At 40.5% G+C, this 23,961-nt stretch overlaps 1 protein-coding gene across 1 annotated transcript in view; it reads right to left on the bottom strand.

The window, feature by feature from the left end:
• The window catches only part of LOC110509597 (microtubule-associated protein 1B), a 62,763-nt gene extending 43,425 nt beyond the window's left edge, over positions 1 to 19,338 (bottom strand). The window contains exons 1-2 of the mRNA XM_021590583.3: positions 18,943 to 19,338; positions 12,513 to 12,614 (exon numbers count right to left, since the gene is read on the bottom strand). Coding sequence (XP_021446258.2) covers positions 12,513 to 12,614; positions 18,943 to 19,126 — 286 coding nt within the window. The 5' untranslated portion in view covers positions 19,127 to 19,338. The remainder of the gene's footprint in view (positions 1 to 12,512; positions 12,615 to 18,942) is intronic.
• Between the last annotated feature and the right edge of the window lie 4,623 nt (positions 19,339 to 23,961).

The raw sequence follows: 23,961 nt of genomic DNA, 5'->3' as shown, positions 1-23,961 counted from the left end.
GGACATAAAGATCATCAAGGACAACAACCACCCAAGCCACTGCCTGTTCACCCCGCTATCATCCAGAAGGCGAGGTCAGTACAGGTGCATCAAAGCAGGGACCGAGAGACTGAAAAACAGCTTCTATATCAAGACCATCAGACTGTTAAAACAGCCACCACTAACATTGAGTGGCTGCTGCCTACATACAGACTTGAAATCATTGGCCACTTTAATAAATGGATCACTAGTCACTTTAATAATGCCACTTTAATAATGTTTACATTTCTTGCATCACTCATCTCATATGTACATACTGTATTTCATACCATCTATTGCATCTTGCCTATGCCGCTCTGTTATTGCTCATCCATATACAGTTGAAGTTGGAAGTTTACATACACTTAGGTTGGAGTCATTAAAACTCATTTTTCAACCACTCCACAAATTTCTTGTTTACAAACTAGAGTTTTGGCAAGTTGGTTAGGACATCTACAGTGGGGCAAAAAAGTATTTAGTCAGCCACCAATTGTGCAAGTTCTCCCACTTAAAAAGATGAGAGAGGCCTGTAATTTTCATCATAGGTACACTTCAACTATGACAGACAAAATGAGAAAAAAATCCAGAAAATCACATTGTAGGACTTTTAAAGAATTTATTTGCAAATTATGGTGGAAAATAAGTATTTGATCACCTACAAACGAGCAAGATTTCTGGCTCTCACAGACCTGTAACTTCTTTCAGAGGCTCCTCTGTCCTCCACTCGTTACCTGTATTAATGGCACCTGTTTGAACTTGTTATCAGTATAAAAGACAGTATAAACAACCTCAAACAGTCACAGTCCAAAAACCACTATGGCCAAGACCAAAGAGCTGTCAAAGGACACCAGAAATAAAATTGTAGACCTGCACCAGGCTGGGAAGAATGAATGTGCAATAGGTAAGCAGCTTGGTTTGAAGAAATCAACTGTGGGAGCAATTATTAGGAAATGGAAGACATACATGACACAAGTAATTTTTCCAACAATTGTTTACCTACAGATTATTATTATTGTAATTCACTGTATCACAATTCCAGTGAATTGGTCAGAGTTTACTGTACATACACTAAGTTGACTGTGCCTTTAAACAGCTTGGAAAATTCCAGAAAATTACGTCTTTAGAAGCTTCTGATAGGCTAATTGACATAATTTGAGTCAATTGGATGTGTACTTGTGGATGTATTTCAAGGACTACCTTCAAACTCAGTGCCTCTTTGTCAAGATATCATGGGAAAATCAAAAGAAATCAGCCAATACCTCAGAAAAAAATTGTAGACCTCCACAAGTCTGGTTCATCATTGGGAGCAGTTTCCAAGTGCCTGAAGGTACCACATTCATCTGTACAAACAATAGTACACAAGTATAAACACTGTGGGACCACGCAGCCATCATACCGCTCAGGAAGGAGACGTGTTCTGTCTCCTAGAGATGAACGTACTTTGCTGTGAAAAGTGCAAATCAATCCCAGAACAACAGCAAAATACCTTGTGAAGATGCTGGAGGAAACAGGTACAAAAGTATCTATATCCACAGTAAAACGTGTCCTATATCGACATAACCTGAAAGGCTGCTCAGCAAGGAAGAAACCACTGCTCCAAAACCTCCATAAAAAAGCCAGACTACGGTTTGCAACTGCACATGAGGACAAAGATTGTATTTTTTGGATAAATGTCCTCTGGTCTGATGAAACAAAAATAGAACTCTTTGGTCATAATGTTTGGAGGAAAAAGGGGGAGGCTTGCAAGCCCAACAACACCATCCTAACCGTGAAGCACGGGGGTGGCAGCATCATGTTGTGGGGGTGCTTTGCTGCAGGAGGAGCTGGTGCACTTCACAAAATAGATGACATCATGAGTCAGGAAAATGATGTGGATATATTGAAGCAACATCTCAAGACATCAGTCGGGAAGTTAAAGCTTGGTCGCAAATTGGTGTTGGAGGGCCAGTAGGAGGCACTCTTTCCTCTGGTCTAAAAAATATCCCAATGCCCCAGGGCAGTGATTGGGAACACTTCCCTGTGTAGGGTGCCGTCTTTCAGATGGGACATTAAACGGTGTCCTGACTCTGAGGTCATTAAAGATCCCATGGCACTTATCGTAAGAGTAGGGGTGTTAACCTGGCTAAATTGGCTAAATTGCCAATCCGGCCCTCAAACCATCACGGTCACCTAATAATCCACAGTTTCCAATTGGCTCATTCATCCCCCTCTTCTCCGCTGTAACTATTCCCCAGGTTGTTGCTGTAAATGAGAATGTGTTCTCAGTCAACTTATCTGGTAAAATAACGGAAAAATAAAAAATGGGTCTTACAAATGGACAATGACCCCAAGCATACTTCCAAAGTTGTGGAAAAATGGCTTAAGGACAACAAAGTCAAGGTATTGGAGTGGCCATCACAAAGCCCTGACCTCAATCCTATAGAACATTTGTGGGCAGAACTGAAAAAGCGTGTGCGAGCAAGGAGGCCGACAAACCTGACTCAGTTACACCAGCTCCGTCAGGAGGAATGGACAAAATTCACCCAACTTATTGTGGGAAGCTTGTGGAAGGCTACCCAAAACTTTTGACCCAAGTTAAACAATTTAAAGGCAATGCTACCAAATACTAATTGAGTGTATGCAAACTTCTGACCCACTGGAAACGTGATGAAAGAAATAAAAGCTGAAATAAATCATTCTCTCTACATTCTTAAAATAAAGTGGGATCCTAACTGACCTAAAACAGGGAAATTTTACATGGATTAAATGTCAGGAATTGTGAAAAACTAAACTTCCGACTTCTGTATTTATTTATATGTATATATTCTTATTCAATTCCTTTACTTAGCTTTGTGTGTATTAGGAAGTTGTTGTGGAATTGTTAGATTACTTATTAGATATTGCTGCACTGTCGGAACGAGAAACACAAGCACTTCGCTACACTCGCAATAACACCTGCTAACCATGTGCACGTAACCAATCAAATTTGATTTGAACTGAATCCAGAGGTCCCTTGATATTTCACTGACCTCGTCTTCCCTCTTTAGGGTGTGTCCAAAATGCGTGAAAACGCGCTTGGTGAGGACATTTCACATCCTTGTGTTATAAAATAGACTTTGCCAAGACAAATGTAATTCTTCATGTTCTGAATTGTTCAAAAGGGGTCTTTCTCTAACATATCATTAACATTATATTTAAAAAAAAAAGAGCTGTATTTCGTAGTTTAATACTTCCAATAATAAGCACTGAACTAAGTTGACAGATGCGGTGCAGCTTTATCGACAAAATGTTTTTGGGGGGGATTTGAAAATAAAAAAATCTTGCGGTACGCTCAGTGCTCCGTTGACATTTTACAGAGATACGCTTGTTTTTGTGAGAAGTCTTTGAAACAGGTACTTTGTATTTGTCACGTTCTGACCATAGTTCTTGTGTGTTTTAGTGTTGGTCAGGACGTGAGCTGGGTGGGCATTCTATGTTGTATGTCTAGTTTGTCTATTTCTATGTTTGGCCTGATATGGTTCTCAATCAGAGGCAGGTGTTAGTCATTGTCATATTTAGGTAGCCTGTTTTGAGTTGGGTTTTGGTGGGTGATTGTTCCTGTCTCTGTGTTTTGCACCAGTTAGGACTGTTTTCCATGGTTTCTTGTTTTGTATATGTTTATTGTTCACGTTATCATCTTTATGAAAGATGTTTATAAATAACCACGCTGCATTTTGGTCCTCCTCTCTTTCACCAGAAGAAAACCGTAACAGTATTTAATATGAACACCCTATACTAAAATATGAAAATACTCATGTCTCAATCGATATCTATCTTACCTCTATATTGTTTTATGTCCTCTGGATTTGAGAAGAAAGATGACAAGTTCAATGGTAGCCTTAATTCTCCCACAGCATCCAGCCTATTTTCCTGATTTATGACCACTTTTTTTCCTCTGGCCTCCATTGATTTAGTTGCCCTAATTTTTACCATCCTACAAAGGTAAAAAACTTTTGTATTCTGTTAGTCTACACCCAGGAGGTTGGTGCTACCTTAATTGGGGAGGACGGGCTCGTTGTAATGGCTGGAGTGGAATAAGTGAAATGGTATTAAATATATCAACACATGGTTTCCATGTGTTTGATGCCATTCCATTTGCTCTGTTCCATCCATTATTATGAGCTGTCCATCCCCTCAGCAGTCTCTGCTGGTCTACACCTGTTTAAAATTTTATTAAATTTTTATTTGTTAAGCTTGCATTAAGTGACGGAAGCTGGAGCTGTTCCTTCAGTACAGATCCTGGTGAAACTGAAACACTCCAAAGATGATGCCTAGGGCTTCTCGTCCTATCTGTGCGTTAGTTTCTGCTTTTGTTCAATGTCCTCGATGCGAAAGCAATCCGCTTCTCTTCACCAGAATGCATGATCTGCTCCTGGAATGTCTCCTCCTTGTTTTCAGTCTCTGACATTTTCTCGGGGCTCTTTTTGTTTCTGCAGGCTCGTTTGATGTGGCCCTTTTTATCACAGGCTCAGAAATCCATGTCCTTACAGCAGCATGTACACGCCTGATGTCCCACATTACCACAGGGGTTCCGAGTGGAGCAGCAGTCTAAGACACTGCATCTCAGCATTAGAGGCATCACTACAGACACCCTGGTTCGAATCCAGGCTGTATCACAACCGGTTGTGACTGGGAGTCCCATAGGGCAGTGCCCAGCGTCGTCTGGGTTTGGCCGGTGTAGGCTGTCATTATAAATAAGAATTTGTTCATAACTAACTTGCCTAGTTAAATAAAGGTCAAATTAAATATATATAATAATAATGTGCCTTGATCTCCCTGTCTCTGATATCAGTTGCAACTCTGTGCACTTTTACTGATGAACTCAAGCCTCTTTAGCAGCTAGTTCCATGGACACACTGACTTCAGTTGACTTTGCCATGGTCAGATTACTTTCAGTCAAGTCTATTTTGTGTAGCTTCACTCCGTTAGGCCACATACTAGTCTGTCTCTAGTGGTGTCATTTAGAACATCATTCAACTCACAGTGCTCTGATAGTTTATTTAATGCAGCAGCAACCATCGTCACTGATTCTCCCTATTCCTGATGTATTCTGTGGAACCTAAACCTTTCAGCAATAACTAGTGGTTTTGGTGAAAAGTGTCCTTTCGGGTATTGTGCACAAACTGTCATTCTGTTACTAAACTTTGCATCTCTACTGTTCTTCAAGTAAATGTATTTTTGTAAGATGTTCTGTAGAAATTGTTAAAAGTAGTCATTGTGCATAGACTTGTTTAACTTTGCAATCGTTGGTTTTGGTTGGACATACATTTTAAAGTGAAAAATATGAGTCTCCGTGTCACTCCGTTATCATGGCATTGCCCAGGATTCAATAGTTTTTATTAACCATAAGTGATAACGCTGTTAGTATGGTAGGCTTTTGATGTTTTCAAAGCTTTTAATTGAGGATCAACATGAGAACAGATGCTTAATTATGTTTGTTAATAATTGTGTTTATTGGGGAAGCGGTGTTAAAACCAGGCCAATTTACAGTTTAAAAGCACACCAGCACAGTACATAGCTCAACATGAATAACACCATCATTTATTCACCATGCAAAATGGTAATGACATTTCTAGTCAATTATCTCCTAGGAGCATATTATTTATTTATATCATATCTAATTACATTTTTGATTGTGGGGAATACTAGATGAGAAGCTTCTCATAAATCATCACTTATAAGACTTTACACAGCTTATTATTCTCTCCCTCCACATTGTAAAAAAGCCAATTCACCAACTACTTAATCAGCGTAATTTTGCAAGTTGAGTGGACTTCAGAAGGACAAGAATATGAGATAATGTGTTAGTGTCAACAAACTCCGCTCAAAATCAGCTGAATTTAAACAAGCTTGTTGAGTGAAATTACAAATTCATGTTTGCTTAAAACAACTCAACCTTTTCCACTATTATCATATTTCCCAGGATGCTATCTTGCAGGTTGATTTTCAGAAATGCTTGTTTCAATATCTGTTTTTGCATGTACTTTGATTGGTTGATTAATCGTATGCTACACAAACATAAATTACATAGATTTCTTTCTAATCTGTTAGTAGAAGGATTTATTGCACCTGTTACTGAGATGGCTTTTTCAGTTTATATCATTAAGGTAGTCTCAATAAGCGATATAGTTGGATATCCACTCTGTGGCTGAATTCCAATAGGAAATGCACATCACTTTGCAAGCAAGCATAATGCAATTTTTCTTAACCAAGAGTTTCAACCCACTGTGTTAGGGTGTAACTCTCAAAGAAAGGCCTTATGATAAATGTAATGTCATAAAGTGTTTATTTTTAAAGATAACATGTTCACTTAGGCCAGGCCTGGGCAATTATTTTCCATGGTGGGCCACATTAGAATATATGTTTGCCATTGCGGGCCAGAATCATATTACAGGATTATACATCATGTGTATGACTGTGTTGACAGTCACATCTACTGTAAATCACCTCCAGATATGCTACTTATTATACTTTTTTAACATGCACAGAAATAAACCACATCCATGTTCTCCTTTTGGTGGGTATTTTCATTATTACACATGTAATGAACTACACGGAGGGAAAAGTACACTGTGTATTCAGCACCACGGACATAACCCTTGTTAACGGGTATGCACAACAACACAAGAAAGAGAGAGAGCTCAACATTACATTTAAACTACTCAGTCAGTGTGGGGAGTGAAGTCTCTGATGGGCATTGACTAGAGCAGTGAAGTCAGGTATAGTTTCTGACATCGCTATGCGCAGGATTGCTGAGAGATGACCTGTGCCTTGACTTGTTATATTTCATCACTGAAAATGTATGTTCACATACATACAGTAGGTTGACCCAAACAGTACAAACATCTTCTGAGCATGACTCCTAATCTTTGGAAAGTTTTGTTCATCGAGAAATGCATAGAACCTCGTCAGTGAAATTGTTTTGAATAGCTCTCCAATCACGGCATCAGACTGAAGATCGATAAGCTCAAGTTGCAGGTCAGTGGGAGCGTTATCCACATTAAAGGTGAAAGGAGAGGAAACCAACAGCATGTCATTTTCCAACACTGAGAAAACTCACCGTTCAAAGCACGCAGCAGCGATGTATACTTCTCCCGCTGGTCATCTGATAGGGAACAGACTGGTAGTGTCGGAAGGTGGGTGAGATTGCTGGCTTCAACTTGGTCGGTCAGGAGGAGTCATTTTCCCTTGAAGGTTTTGACAAGGATGTGCAAAAAGGCCCTTCCCTTGTAGTTCGGAATTCAGTTCATTCATGAGGGCCATGATTTCCACGGTGAAGGCAGAAACAGCCAACCGTTCTTTATCTTGCAGTTGAGGGAAATACACATATTTTCCTTTCATTTGCAAAAACTCTGCAATCTCCGACTTCAGGTCCCACACCCTTTCAAGTTCCTTCCCCAAACTCAGCCATCTCCTGTTTATGTGGTAGGGGAGATCTGCATGACCCGACTCTGTCTCTTCTAACAGTGAGACAAACTGCCTGTGGTTTAAAGATTTTGCTCTTATGAAGTTTACCACTTTAGTGACTGTATCCACAACATGGCTCATTTTCAGAACACATTTACAGAGCACCTCCTGATGAACAATGCAATGCAGGAAAATAATTTTCTGATCTGGGTTCAGCTCAGCTACTTGATCTTGTATCCTTTTCAAAAGGCCAATGTTTTTTCCTGCCAAGTTTGGTCACCCATCAGTGGTCAGACTGGATAACTTTTCACACACTTACTAACGTCCTCCAACAATATTTCCCTGTGGACTTCATTAACTGCACTGAAGCAAGCTCCTCTGTAATTTCAAAGTCTGGGGTTATGCCTCGTAAGAATATCAACAACCACAAAATAATTGACCTTGTCTTTCAACTGCTGTTCCATATTCTCTGCAATGTCCTCATCACGCCGTTTCACTGTTCGTCTTAACAGGGAAACATTTTCAAACAGCTATCTTGTTGGGACAAAGTATTGCTGCAGAGTCAATTAAACATTATTTCATGAATTCGCCCTCAGCAATTGGCTTGTTATGTCTAGCAATTTTGTGGGACAGTACATACAGTTGAGGTCGGAAGTTTACATGCACCTTATCCAAATACATTTAAACTCAGTTTTTCACAATTCCTGACATTTAATCCTAGTAAAAATTCCCTGTCTTAGGTCAGTTAGGATCACCACTTTATTTTAAGAATGTGAAATGTCAGAATAATAGTAGAGAGAATGATTTATTTCAGATTTTATTTATTTCATCACATTCCCAGTGGATCAGACGTTTACATATACTCAATTAGTATTTGGTAGCATTGCCTTTAAATTGTTTAACTTGGGTCAAACGTCTTGGGTAGCCTTCCACAAGCTTCCCACAATAAGTTGGGTGAATGTTGGCCCATTCCTCCTGACAGTGCTGGTGTAACTGAGTGAGGTTTGTAGGCCTCCTTGCTCACACACGCTTTTTCAGTTCTGCCTACAAATTTTCTATGGGATTGAGGACAGGGCTTTGTGAGGGCCACTCCAATACCTTGACTTTATTGTCCTTAAGCCATTTTGCCACAACTTTGGAAGTATGCTTGGGGTCATTGTCCATTTGGAAGACCAAGCTTTAACTTCCTAACGGATGTCTTGAGATGTTACTTCAATATATCCACGTCATTTTCCTACCTCATGATGCCATTTTTTTGTGAAGTGCACCAGCCCCTCCTGCAGCAAAGCACCCCCACAACATGATGCTGCCACCCCCACAACATGATGCTGCCACCCCCGTGCATCACGGTTTGGATGGTGTTCTTCGGCTTGCAAGCCTCCCCCTTTTTCCTCCAAACATAACAATGGCCATTATGGCCAAATAGTTTTATTTTTGTTTCATCAGACCAGAGGACATTTCTCAAAAAAGTACGATCTTTGTCCCCATGTGCAGTTGCAAACCGTAGTCTGGCTTTTTTATGGTGGTTTTGGAGCAGTGGCTTCTTCCTTCCTGAGCGGCCTTTCAGGTTATGTCAATATAGGACTCATTATACTGTGGATATAGATACTTTTGTACATGTTTCCTCCAGGATCTTCACAAGGTCCTTTTCTGTTGTTCTGGGCTTGATTTGCACTTTTCACACCAAAGTACGTTCATCTCTAGGAGACAGAATAGGTCTCCTTCCGAGCGGTATGACGGCTGCGTGGTCCCATGGTGTTTATACTTGCATACTATTGTTTGTACAGATGAACGTGGTACCTTCAGGCGTTTGGAAATTGATCCCAAGGATGAACCAGACTTGTGGGGGTCTAGCTGATTTCTTTTGATTTTCCCATGATGTCAAGCAGAGAGGCACTGAGTTTGAAGGTAGGCCTTGAAATACATCCACAGGTACTTCTCCAATTGACTCAAATGATGTCAATTAGCCTATCAGAAGCATCTAAAGCCATTACATAATTTTCTGGAATTTTCCAAGCTGTTTAAAGGCACAGTCAACTTAGTGTATGTAAACTTCTGACCCACTGGAATTGTGATACAGTGAATTATAAGTGAAATAATCTGTCTGTAAACAATTGTTGGAAAAATGACTTGTGTCATGCACAAAGTAGATGTCCTAACCTACTTGCCAAAACTATAGCTTGTTAACAAGAAATTTGTGGAGTAGTTGAAAAACGAGTTTTAATGACTCCTACCTAAACTTCCAACTTCAACTGTAGCTAGCTCTCGCAATTCCGTTGTTTAATGAATGCAGTTTTGTGAAAAGTCCTTACTGCTTTTGCAAATGAGAAAGTAACTCTGCACTTGATGCACTTGCCATCTGCTCAGAAGACATATTCCTATGGTTCTCTGCATGCCTCATCTGGAAGTGTCGGGACAAATTGTAGTCTTTCAAGACAGCAATGCTCTCTTTGCACCCTTTGCACACAGCTTTCCCTGATACCTCAATAAGGACATATTCTATGTTCACTCTTGCTGGAACACCCTACATTCATTGTCTGCTTTCCTTTTCTTTGAAAAACTAATTTTTGCGCAATTTATAGCTAGCTACTATTTGTAACTGTGACTTGTGTTAGCCTGTGAGTCACTGTCTGTCCTCGTGCAGTTATTTATATGTTCCTTAAAAATAAATCAGTTAAAGTTAAATCATTACACAAAGGCATGTATTCAATGGGCTTTTAATCTGAATAACAAATATCTTTCTCAAAACTTTAGTAAACCAAATTCTTTTTGTGATCTGAGCATGATTCCACAGGCCATATTGAATCAAGTTGCAGTCCACATATAGCCCCCAGGCCAACCTTTGCCCAGGCTTGACTTAGCACTTGCTTGGTGATGGCTAAATTACTACAATGCATCGAATACAACAATGCTGTCTCTGTCGCTAACAAATACAGTCATGGGCGGTAACTACAATTCACTGGAAAGGCACTCTGGGAAATATGTAAATAAGGTAGAATACATTCTCAAGTTGAATTGTTTGTTCACTCAACCTGAAATTCAAAGTTGAGTGAACATACAATTTAACTTGATAATGTATGCTGGGTCAGCTATATGCCCAAATGTTGAGCCAACTCACAATCCTATTGCAGCTGGTTACATTATGGGGTGGCAGGGTAGCCTAGTGGTTAGATCGTCGGACTAGTAACCGAAAGGTTGCAAGTTCATATCCCCGAGCTGACAAGGAAAGGCACTCTGGGAAATATGTAAATAAGGTAGAATACATTCTCAAATTGGCTAACCCACTGTTCCTAGGCTGTCATTGAAAATAAGAGTTTGTTACAGCCTAGTAAAATAAATAAAAAATTACAATCCTATGTTGAATCAACTTCAATGCTATTTTATTGAGCAAACCCACAATCATATTGTACGTTGAATCAACATGTTTATTTTTTCTTCTTTTTTTTTTTTACAGTGCATCCCTCTCTTCCCTCCTTTTATTGTGAGACCCAGGCTACTGAGGAGTTCATCTGTCTCTCATTCCCCCAACTCCCTCCTTCTATCCCTCCCTCCATCAGTTCATCGAGCTAATTACCCACGGTTCTCCTGTGCATCTGCACCCGGGCCGCATTGCTCGGCAACAACACACACACAGAGAGGAAGAGAGGACGAGGCTGGAGGAGAGAAAGAGAGCGAGAGGGATAACAGGAGGAATAAAGAGGAGGACAGTTCACCTCACTTAAAGGCTTTTATGCTCAGTGAGGTGAAAGTAAAATGGCTACTAACCCCTGCTGTGTCACTTGTTTAGCGGTCGACATAAGAAGTGTATTTTGACTAGACACACAGCTAGAATCCACACAGCTAGAATCCAGTTTCGACCACTATGGTAATAAATGGCTTTGGTTTTCATCTATATTTAGCATCTATTTTGGTTTGTTTGTGAGGATTTCATATTATTTGAATGTAGCATGACTCAATGTATTCCACTGCATCCACCAAGGATATCCCAACATCACACAATCATTGGCAAGAATAAACTAAACAAATTGAATATGCAAACCTCTAGGTATGTAAATATACAAACTGCTGCTGATTCACCAGCTGTCAGTTGACAATGACACAACCCAAGGTCAGAGAGGTGAGATCATAAAGGCAAACACACACACAAACAAACACACTTGTTTTTCTATCCTCATGGTGACTTAAAATTGATTTCCATTCAAAAACCCTATTTTCCCTAAACCCTAAACCTAAACCTGTAACCCTAACTCCTAAACATAACCCCTTGCCCTAACCATAATTGTAACCCTAATTGTAACCCTAAACCTAACCCCTAAGCTTAAAATAGCCTTTGTACTCGTGGAGATGTGGGAAATGTTCTCTTCCAAGGATAGTAAAAATATGAATCTATGTATACTGTCTAGGTACAGTTCAAACTTACACCAGGTAGGTGTGTGCTTGTAATTAACACAAACCACGACACCTGCCATCTATTCTCTTTTGGCTGGAGCCATCAGCCCAATGGGCAGCCTAGCTGATCATGCATGACCTGTATGGGTTATACTTTACAATACAGAGACAATATTCCATAGTAATACAAGCTGTATATTCCAATGTAATAGCATGGATATTAGGTAGATTATACGTATGGAATAAGGCCTATAAAATGGGAACCCTTGTGAAGCCAAAAGTTTGGCTGCACGTCTGTTCCTGGTCAAGGTCACCCTGTCCACTGTCATGCCACATGTCCTGCTAGCTATTAGTCTATCAGGACCACTGCTTTATTGCCCACTCTATAGGGAGACAGCCAAGCTCACTGCTGACACTACAGATCCAGAGACATATAATACAATCACAGACAGCACAGAGATCACACACTAAACACTGCTGGGGGTTACTGCACCTAGTACCTGACGAAGGAGAGAGAATTAGAAGGAGAGAAAGAGCAAGAGAGAGAGAGCGAGAGGCATCCTCTGAAAATGTAAAGAAGTGAAGTATAGGGTGAATATCCAACATTAAACACGCATAGACTGTAAAGTTGCCAATGGTGCGTTGTCACATCTTCACGTTTGTTTTGTGCTTGACCTTACCTCGTACGTCTGCAGAGAAACGGGCTGAATGTCTGGAGACAAAGAGCTTGAGTTCTTGGTCTAGGTTACAGTCGATGAGGTTGGTGTCCCATGAGCGAATCCCTGCACGGAAAACAAAACAAAAAGATTGAGGAACAGAAAGACATCAGTGCAAAAACCCACTTCTTCTATCACTAGGCTAGCCAGGCAGAGGCTAGCACACTATGAATATTCCCCATGCATGTTGCATCAAGGGCCATCCCAGCTAGCAGGTAACATTGTGAGAACCATATGTTTCTTAGAGCTTGGTGAGAGCGTGGTTGTCCTATGTTTAATTTGCATACCTTCCCATAATGTTCTGGGAATGCTGCAGGATACCCAGCTAGCACATAATGTTCTGAGAACCATATGTTTCTTATTAAGTGGGAATTGCAGTACCTCAGCATAACGTTTCCTTCACGTTTCCTCATGGTTTTATTTAAAGTAATGTTCTCAAAATGTTTAGAGAATGTTAAGAAACATCATTCTTCTGTGAGAATTTCAGTCCTTCAGCATAATGTTTTCTACAGGTTTCCTCATGGTTCCATTTACTGCACCTGTACATAGCCCACCTATAATTTAGCCCAAACAACTACCTCTTTCCCAACTGTATTTAATTTATTTATTTATTTTGCTCCTTTGCACCCCATTATTTTTATTTCTACTTTGCACATTCTTCCATTGGCAACAGGTCCAGATTTGTTCAAATTATAAGTTTCAATGTTGTCACCAGCATCTATTAAACATTGGTCTCACTCATCCTGGGAAACCAAAAATATACATTCCCACAACTTCCAAGGAACCAAATGTGTTAGCTGGGTTGGCAGCAGGTCCAGATTTGTTCAATTTATAAGTTTCAATGTTGTCGCCAGCATCTATTAAACATTGGTCTCACTCTTCCAGTTCATTGGGCCTGTCCTGGAATTAAAATATACAATTTGGCATGAGAGAGGAAATCTATAAATGGAAATATCTATAAGTGCTTTAACTTCAGTTTGCCAGGTGCTTTGGGTGGTGCTGCTGGCCAAGGCTGAGTCATGATAACCAGGATTATGTTGTTGTTTATCAACTCTCCTTGGCACTGCTGCTTACATACATATATACATATATATATATATATATATATATATATATATATATATATATATATATATATATATATATATATATATATATATATATATGTATGTAAGCAGCAGTGCCAAGGAGAGATTATTCTACAATGTAGAAAATAGTACAAATAAAGAAAATTGTAGAATAATAGTGAAGACAGCAAAACTATGAAATAACACATTATGTAGTAACCAAAAAAGTGTTGAACAAATCAAAATTGATTTTATATTTGAGATTCTTCAAAGTAGCCACCCTTTGCCTTAATGACAGCATTGCACACGCTTGGCATTTTCTCAACCAGCTTCATGAGGTAGTCACCTGGAATGCATTTCAATTAACAGGTGTGCCTGGTTAAAAGTTAATATGTGGAATTGCTTTCCTTCTTAATAATGCATTTGAGCCAATCAGTTGTGTTGTTACAAGGTGGGGGTGGTATACAGAAGATAGCCATATTTGGTAAAAGACTAAATCCATATTATGGCGAGAACAGGTCAAATAAGCAAAGGGACAGTCACTCATTACTTTAAGACATGAAGGTCAGTCAATCCGGAACATTTCAAGAACTTTGAAAGTTTCTTCAAGTGCAGTCGCAAAAACCATCAAGCGTGATAATGAAACTGGCTCTCATGAGGACCGTCACAAGAAAGGAAGACCCAGAGTTACTTCTTCTGCAGAGGATAAGTTCATTAGAGTTAACTGCACCTCAAATTGAAGCCGAAATAAATACTTCATACAGTTGAACTAACAGACACATCTCAGCATCCACTGTTCAATGGAGACTGTGTGAATCAGGCCTTCGTAGTTGAATTGCTGCAACAACAAAAAACACTACTTAAGGACACCAATGAGAAGAAGACACTTGCTTGGGCCAAGAAACACGAGCAATAGACATTAGACCAATGTAAATCTAGCCTTTGGTCTGATGAGTCCAAATTTGAGATTCTTGGTTCCAACCGCCATGTCTTTGTGAGATGCAGAGTAGGTGAATGGATGATCTCTGCAAGTGTGGTTCCCATCGTGAAACATGGAGGAGGAGGTGTGATGGTGTAGGTGCTTTGCTGGTGACATTATCTGTGATTAATTTAGAATTCAAGGCACACTTAACCAGCATGGCTACCACAGCATTCTGCAGTGATACGCCATCAGCTTGGTGGGACTATCATTTGTTTTTCAACAGGACAATGACCCAACACACCTCTAGCCCTCTGTGTAAGGGCTATTTGACCAAGAAGGAGAGCTGCATCAGATGACCTGGCCTACACAATCACCTGACTTCAACCCAATTGAGATGGTTTGGAATGAGTTGGACCGCAGAGTGAAGGAAAAGCAACCAACATGTGCTCAGCATATGTGGGTACTCCTTCAAGACTGTTGGAAAAGTATTCCAGGTGAAGCTGGTTGAGAGAATGCCAAAGCTGTCATCAAGGCAAAGGGTGTGTACTTTGTAGAATCTAAAATACATTTTGATTTCTTTAACACTTTTTTTGGTTACTATGTGATTCCATATGTGTTATTTCATAATTTTGATGTTGTCACTATTATTCAACCATGTAGAAAATTGTTTAAGAAAAAGAAAAACCCTTGAATGAGTAGCTGTGTCCAAACTTTTGACTGGTACTGTATATATATATATATATATATATATATATATATATATATATATATATATATACAGTGGGGCAAAAAAGTATTTAGTCAGCCACCAATTATGCAAGTTCTCCCACTTAAAAAGATGAGAGAGGCCTGTAATTTTCATCATAGGTACACTTCAACTATGACAGACAAAATGAGAAAAGAAATCCAGAAAATCACATTGTAGGAATTTTAATGAATTTATTTGCAAATTATGGTGGAAAATAAGTATTTGGTCACCTACAAACAAGCAAGATTTCTGGCTCTCACAGACCTGTAACTTCTTCTTTAAGATGCTCCTCTGTCCTCCACTCGTTACCTGTATTAATGGCACCTGTTTTGAACTTGTTATCAGTATAAAAGACACCTGTCCACAACCTCAAACAGTCACACTCCAAACTCCACTATGGCCAAGACCAAAGAGCTGTCAAAGAACACCAGAAACAAAATTGTAGACCTGCACCAGGCTGGGAAGACTGAATCTGCAATAGGTAAGCAGCTTGGTTTGAAGAAATCAACTGTGGGAGCAATTATTAGGAAATGGAAGACATACAAGACCACTGATAATCTCCCTCGATCTGGGGCTCCACGCAAGATCTCACCCGTGAAGTCAAAATGATCACAAGAACGGTGAGCAAAAATCCCAGAACCACACGGGGGGACCTAGTGAATGACCTGCAGAGAGCTGGGACCAAAGTAACAAAGCCTACCATCAGTAACACACTACGCCGCCAGGGACTCAAATCCTGCAGTGCCAGACGTGTCCCCCTGCTTAAGCCAGTACATGTCCAGGCCCGTCTGAAGTTTGCTAGAGAGCATTTGGATGATCCAGAAGAGGATTGGGAGAATGTCCTATGGTCAGATGAAACCAAAATATAACTTTTTGGTAAAAACTTGACCTGTCGTGTTTGGAGGACAAAGAATGCTGAGTTGCATCCAAAAAACACCATACCTACTGTGAAGCATGGGGGTGGAAACATCATGCTTTGGGGCTGTTTTTCTGCAAAGGGACCAGGACGACTGATCCGTGTAAAGGAAAGAATGAATGGGGCCATGTATTGTGAGATTTTGAGTGAAAACCTCCTTCCATCAGCAAGGGCATTGAAGATGAAACGTGGCTGGGTCTTTCAGCATGATAATGATCCCAAACACACCGCCCGGGCAACGAAGGAGTGGCTTCGTAAGAAGCATTTCACGGTCCTGGAGTGGCCTAGCAGGTCTCCAGATCTCAACCCCATAGAAAATCTTTGGAGGGAGTTGAAAGTCTGTGTTGCCCAGCAACAGCCCCAAAATTAGGCCAAAATACCAGCAACAGTGTGTGACAACCTTGTGAAGACTTACAGAAAACGTTTGACTTCTGTCATTGCCAACAAAGGGTATATAACAAAGTATTGAGATAAACTTTTGTTACTGACCAAATACTTATTTTCCACTATAATTTGCAAATAAATTCATAAAAAATCCTACAATGTGATTTTCTGGATTTTTTTCCTTATTTTGTCTGTCATATTTGAAGTGTACCTATGATGAAAATTACAGGCCTCATCTTTTTAAGTGGGAGAACTTGCACAATTGGTGGCTGACTAAATACTTTTTTGTTCCCTCTGTAATACAAGACAGTAACAACATTGACCCCAAAGTGCAGATAACAACCAGTAGGCCTATAGGACAAAATAAGGTGCAACGTATTGACAAGCAGTCTGGACACGGTCAAGTCCAGGGATAACATCATGGAGGTGATGAAGACACAAACAGTAGAACACCAAAGGGTGAAGCCTGGTCTGTGCTGATTGATTCATCAGGAGAGAAAATGCCCTGCTAGAAGATGACGAAGCATTACTGGAACTGTGTGCACAGCATGATGCAGCTGTGTCCAAATCCTGATTGATATCTGACATGACCCATTCAAACCAGACATTAATTAAACAACACATGCAACAAGCTAGCCAAGAACGCAACCAAACGCATAATAATAACAAATACATAAATATTATAATAGGTTTCAAAACAAATGTCTAGTTTTCCCGTTAAAGTCCCTTAGGGAATTAATGTAAAGCATACATTCTTAGCAAAGGCCTATGAACAGATTTGACATCATAATTAATAAATAACTCTTCAAAATATAGGCCCCATCTACTAAGCATAAATACATTTTTTTGTGAATATGGCCTAAAATATGAACGTGTAGGATTCCATCATATGTTGTTTTTATAATCCATGCAATTCTGTTAATAGTGTGTTTATACTGTAAACAATAGAATATAGGAGAAAACCACAGTATTAATTGTCATTGATCACTCCTGTGCAGTAGGCCTCAGCAGGTTTTTCAGTGTTCAACAAGTTTATGAAACATGGCGCTGTAATCCGCGCACACATTTTTTTTCTACCGCCACAGTTTCTTCTTGTCATGCCAACCTGTATGACCACCCAAGGCCCAACCAATGCTGACAGACGACACAAGCACCGTCATTCCCAAACGCCTTTATGTTTATGTTTGAATAGTGCTCCCTACGACTTTCCGTAGGGACCGCAGTGCGGAGTGGGCCACGCCTACATGCCGGTGTCGGATGAGAGAGACCATGGTACAGGAATGAGAAAGCAAGGATGAGGAATGGGATGGGTCCTGTTGGGGCGGGCACGGTGGATGATTTAAGATGCAGCAGCAATAGGAGTGTTATCACGCATGTACATAAAGCAACATCGTGTTCAAAATATGGAACTATTGGAGTGCGCACACCGGCCAATAAGAAGCCTAGCCTACACCCTCCTTTGTTGTTCCCGTAGGCAAAATGTGACACAGTGGAACAAAAGCTGTCTCAGTAAGTGCGAATGCAAAGTGTAGCGATGCTATGTAACACCAAAAATATATATATTTTTATAGTTTAGGTGTGGGTAAAGGGCACAATATAGGCCCTGGCCCCTCTATAACAGTAGGCCTATGAATACATTTCCGACAACGAAACAACGGATGCACTAAACCAAAACATGACAAATGTATTGACGCAGGTGGTCTTATATCCTGGCCCTGATCCGCATCACATCCCCAAGAAAAGAAAAAACATGTCTCATTGACGCACAATAAGAATGCTGAATCATTCCCGAATCCCGACAGCTTTTCCACGTGTGTGACTGATTTAAAGTAACACTGCAGAATATATTATGTTATGCAAAGGTAGGCTATACCTTTACATAACATAATATAGTCTGTCCTATAGAAATGGTGTATGGAGGAAGGTGAAGGGGGAAAGGGTGTTGAGGTGTGGACCGATGCCATCTGTTTGATTTGCGTTAAACCACAGATTTGCAGATACCACACTGGGATGGGCCGTGCGCGCAGCCTGCAATAACATATCACTTTAACAACAACACAATCATGTTCACGTTTTTTCTGGTTGCCCGAGGGCATCATTGTCAATAATGCCTATGGAAGTGGATACATCCAAAATTAGATAGTGTTATGCGTAAAGTAGCCTAAGTTACAAAAGCATGGATCCAGACTTGGCGCGTGATGTAGGCCTAGGCTAGTTCTTCTCACAATATTCCAAATAAGATAGAGTATAGTTGTAGCCTATGACAAAGCATGTTGTTGCTGCCGCTACCATCATAGGCTAGCCTACACCACATCCTCAAAATCGTAATAGGATATCGCATCCCTCAGTCTTCTTACCTTTTTCTATATCGGCAATGGCACACTTCAAGTGATCCTCCGTGACCATTTCCCCAATAACCACAAGCAGGTAAAATTTGTTGTCAACAAAACGGTGCGAGAGACTCGCGGACATCGGGGATGCCATGACGTTACTCGAGTTGCTTAAAGTCTCAATATCTGCGGACTCCACAAGCGTCGCCATCCTCGCATTCACACCAGGCAGCACACACCCCTGTCCGGCTAAGGAGTTGAGTGATCGTCACCAGACTTACAGTGCGCCGTGAAAGGAGTGGTCCTGCTTTTATACCCCTAGACATTGTGTCATGATTTGCAACTGGGGGAGGAGAGGGACACTAGAAATCGGTGCTCTGGTGCGCTCTTGCTCCCATCCACAGCGAATCAAACTATGGGATCAATATCATGCCAAATGTTTTCACAAATGTAAATCACTTTCCACAAATGTAAATCACTTTCCACAAATGTAAATCACCAATCCACAAATGTAAATCACCAATCCACAAATGTAAATCGCTTTCCACAAACAAATACCTTTTTAGTTGTATTTGTAAAACGATATATTGCATTAGATTTTTTTTTACAACTGCTGTTCATTCCCAAGTGCCTTAAGTCAAATTACCTGTTATATTTGGCGCATGTGACAAATAACATTTCATTTGATGATTTGATTTGATAATATCACGGCATTACCTAGTATTCCCTTAAGTACATTCTCCAGCTCCCCTCATTGTGAATCCCCAGTTTTTGATATGGTAAGATACATCACAATAAACAGATGTGTGCATATTAATTAGAACAAAGCCTATCTTGACTGTCTGACAATTATGTAAAAAAAAGAAGACACTTTTGACATGAAAGGAGTGTTCAAAAGACAAGGACATGAAAGCCAGACAGCTACACTCTTAGGAAAAAAAGGTGCGAAGTATAACCATACAGGGTTCTTCGGTTTGTCCTCATAGGGGAACCCTTTTTGGTGCTGGGTAAATCCCTTTACAGAGGGTTCAATCTAGACCACTCTATTTAGGGTTCTTAGAGAATCCCCTGTATATGGTTTTACCTAGAACCCACTATGAAGGGTTCTGCCTAAAACCCTCTATGAAGGGTTCTACCAAGAAACATTTGATCATCTAAAGGTTCTTCATAGAACCCCTATGAAGGTGTGGTACCGACAACCCTTTTATCTTTGGAGGGTTCTTCCTAGACCCCTCAATGAACAATTTCACCAGCCTTATTAGTTTTTAAAATTGTATTATTTATGACAATTTATGACAACCTGGTTAAAACCTAACACAGCGGTGTTGGGAATCTCCTGATTTAAAAGCCACATTAAGGTCAGCAAACCACATTATATTGGCTGGCAAAGTGATGTGTAAGTCCTATTGAAATACAACCAGAATTAGGATATCCAACAAGTAGAATTGTTAATCACCACACAACCTGCATAAAAAATGACTGACTGAGTAAGGAAGATTAAATATTGAGACTACCTCAATCATCTAAACTGGAACAACCATCACAGTAACAGGTGCATTAAATCCAACATATTAGATTAGTTTAGAAAACGGCATTATTTATTTTGCAGCACTTACTGGTCAAAATTATTATAGCTGACATCGCACATGCCGCAGCACATGCGCAGGGTAGCCTTTTTGTCTTTTACTAAAAACCAATACAACACCAATTAGGTGGTTGTTTGGCAAAATTAAGATTCGGACATCATTGGTCACACTCTTCTGATAAAGTGATACAAGCATCGGCACACTGCTTCAAAGTAAAATGCTTAGTGATTTCGAATCATGCCTCGGAGCTCCAGTATCAAATGTAACGTCACTAATTCCAATAGGAAATACACATCACTTTGCAAATCAGCATAACGTGACTTGCAGGTAGGGATGCAAAATTCTAATAAATTGCCCAAGCGTCCCAGAAATCCCAGTTGGAAGGTTCCAGTATCCTTCAACCAGGATGTTTTGAAAATCTGGGAATTTGGGGAAAATGAACAGAATTCTGCAACCCAACTCGCAGACCTGATGTCACATGTAAACCATGAGTTTCAGACCACTTTATTGGGGTAAAGCTAGGCATCAAAATAAGGCCTTATGAGATGTGTAATGTATTGTCATAAAGAATTTAATTATAATGATAACATCCATCTAGGAACTCACTCGGTGAAGGCCACATGGCTGAAACTAAACAAATTTGACAACCATGTCTCTGTCACTAACAAATACAGTCATGGGTGGTAACCAGGGGCGCAACTGTTGTTTTTAGAAGTGGGGGGACATATAAATATATATTCCTTTTATCCAGTCGGATAAACACTCCAAACAGCTCGGAGGCGTCCGCATGGTCCTCGTGTTGTGGTCACTACTTTTTTGCCCCACTGTATTAAGTGCGACTAGATAGGTCTCACTTGGTGAAGGTCACAGAACTTACAAAGTATGAATTCAACAATCATGTCTCTGTCACTAACAAATACAGTCATGGGTGGTAACTCCACAATTCAATCGAAAAGGCAAGGCACATTGGGAAATGATTGCATGCGTGGCTTAGTGGGGTCATTAAACTTACATATACCTTACTCTAAAAAACATTTGTATTACTCATATTAAGGTAGTACTGCTCACTTCAGCTTTATACTTTTCTTAACAGATATTTTTTGGGGAATCACTTTCATCAAAATGTTTGAGTAGCCAGAACTTATTTGGTTTTACAGTGAATTAAGGAGATGAGAAATCAGTGGGCACGTTGGTCACCTGCTTTCAAAGTGTGTTGCATTATGGGGATAAAAATGGTCCAACTTGCGCCTTCATGTCGAGTGCATTAACCTTATTTAAAAAATCATGTGTTCAAAGTTATTGAAGTTTTGGCTGCAGTCAACTGCATGTTCCTGCAGTTGCTCTTCTCCAAGTTCATCCTGCAGCCATCACCTGCATTGTGGGAGGCTCTATTGTCATCCAATCAATTAGGGTATTTTTGATTGACCCACACAAAGGTGACCGAAGACGTGTTTGAAACAGGAACCAACTCTGCCGCAATTCATTTATACAGTGGATATGTACAAATTAATGTGGTATTTGAGGCTCTCTTTCACCAATTGATTGAACAATGTGCACACACACGCACGCACGCACGCACGCACACACACACACACACACACACACACACACACACACACACACACACACACACACACACACACACAAAGTGTCCAAACATTAAGAACACATACTCTATCCATGACCTAAACCCTATTCGGACAAGATTAGTTTTACTGGGGGAGGTGGGGTAATGTATTTGAGGCGCACGAGCACAAAACACCACATCTGTAATTTTCATCCTGTCCGAATCCGCCATGTCAGTAATTTCTACATGGCAGGAGAGTAACAATTCCAGCCAGAGTGACCAACTGTTTTTTAGGGAAAAGTAGTCCCGTGCGAATTGACATTCCTGTATTTTGAGAGAAATATCTGAGTTTGGCAGGTGTTGCTCGCGCGATTTGAGCAAGAAAGCGAATAACTGATTCAGATAAATTGAACAAAGTGCTGCGCGTAGCCTATATACAGTATGAAGGGCCTATTTGTATCAACTTTCACAGTGAATGCTTTGTCTGTATGTTTTTTGCGAATGAATTCACTTCAAATGCATCATAAAAAAAAGATTGTGCCTATTTAATGCAACCCTTGCTGTCAATAGATCGCGAAGCCACATACAACTGAACTAAACGTTTGGAAATGTCAAGTTCACTTTCTCATCCATAGCCTAAAAACACATACAGTATCAAGTGCAAGTGTGCCATTTGGCTCACATCTGAAGGCTACTGGGAATTTAGGATGTCTTAGCCTAATGATTATGATCACACTTCCTTTATTCATGCAACCGTTTGTCTGAACACTGAATATACTGTGCCTTCGGAAAGTATTCAGAACCCTTGAATTCTTCCACATTTTGTTAGGTTCAGCCTTATTCTAAAATGTATTAAATTGTTTTTCCCCCCTCATCAACCTACACAATACCCCATAATGACAAAGCAAAAACTTGCAAAAAAGCAAAAAAATGTCAAACTGAAACATCACATTTACACAAGTATTCAGACACTTTACTCAGTACTTTGTTCAAGCACCTTTGGCAGCGATTACAGCCTCGAGTCTTCTTGGGTATGACGCTAAAGGCCTGGCACACCAGTGTTTTGTGAGTTTCTCCCATTCTTCTCTGCAGATCCTCGCAAGATCTGTCAGGTTGGATGGGGAGCATTGCTTAACACATCAATTTTCATGTCTCTCCAGAGATGTTCGATCGGGTTCAAGTCCGGGCTCTGGCTGGGCCACTCAAGGACATTCTGAGACCTGTCCTGAAGCCACTCCTGTGTTGTCTTGGCTGTATGCTTAGGGATGATGTCCTGTCAGAGGGCCTGAGAGCTCTGGAGCAGGTTTTCATCAAGGATCTCTCTGTACTTTGCTCCATTCATCTTTGCCTCAATCTTGACTAGTCTCCCAGTACCTGCCGCTGAAAAACATCCCCACAGCATGATGCTGCCACCTCCATGCCTTCACTGTAGGGATGGTTCAAGGTTTCCTCCAGACATGATGCTTGGCAATCAGGCCAAAGAGTTCAATCTTGGTTTCATCAGACCAGAGAATCTTGTTTCTCATGGTCTGAGAGTCCTTTAGGTGCCTAATGGCAAACTGGCTGTCGTGTGCCTTTTACTGAGGAGTGGCTTCCGTTGGGCTTCAATCTCCACAGAGGAACTGTAGCGCTCTGCCAGAGTGACCATCAGGTTTTGGGTCACTTTCCTGACCAAGACCCTTCTCCCCCGATTGCTCAGTTTGGCCAGGCGGCCAGCTCTAGGAAGAGTCTTGGTGGTTCCAAACTTCTTACATTTAAAAATGATGGAGGCCACTGGGGACCTTCAGTGCTGCAGACATTTTTTGTTACCCTTCCCCGGATCTGTGCCTCGACACAATCCTGTCTCAGCGCTCTATGGACAATTCCTTCGACCTCGTTGCTTGGTTTTTACTC

Source organism: Oncorhynchus mykiss, chromosome 29 (genome assembly GCF_057628025.1).
Source record: "Oncorhynchus mykiss isolate SJ-2025 chromosome 29, ASM5762802v1, whole genome shotgun sequence".
Classification (NCBI taxonomy): Eukaryota; Metazoa; Chordata; class Actinopteri; order Salmoniformes; family Salmonidae; genus Oncorhynchus; species Oncorhynchus mykiss.
The sequence above is the reverse complement of the archived record's forward strand: the minus strand, read 5'-3'. Positions and strand labels throughout refer to the sequence as shown.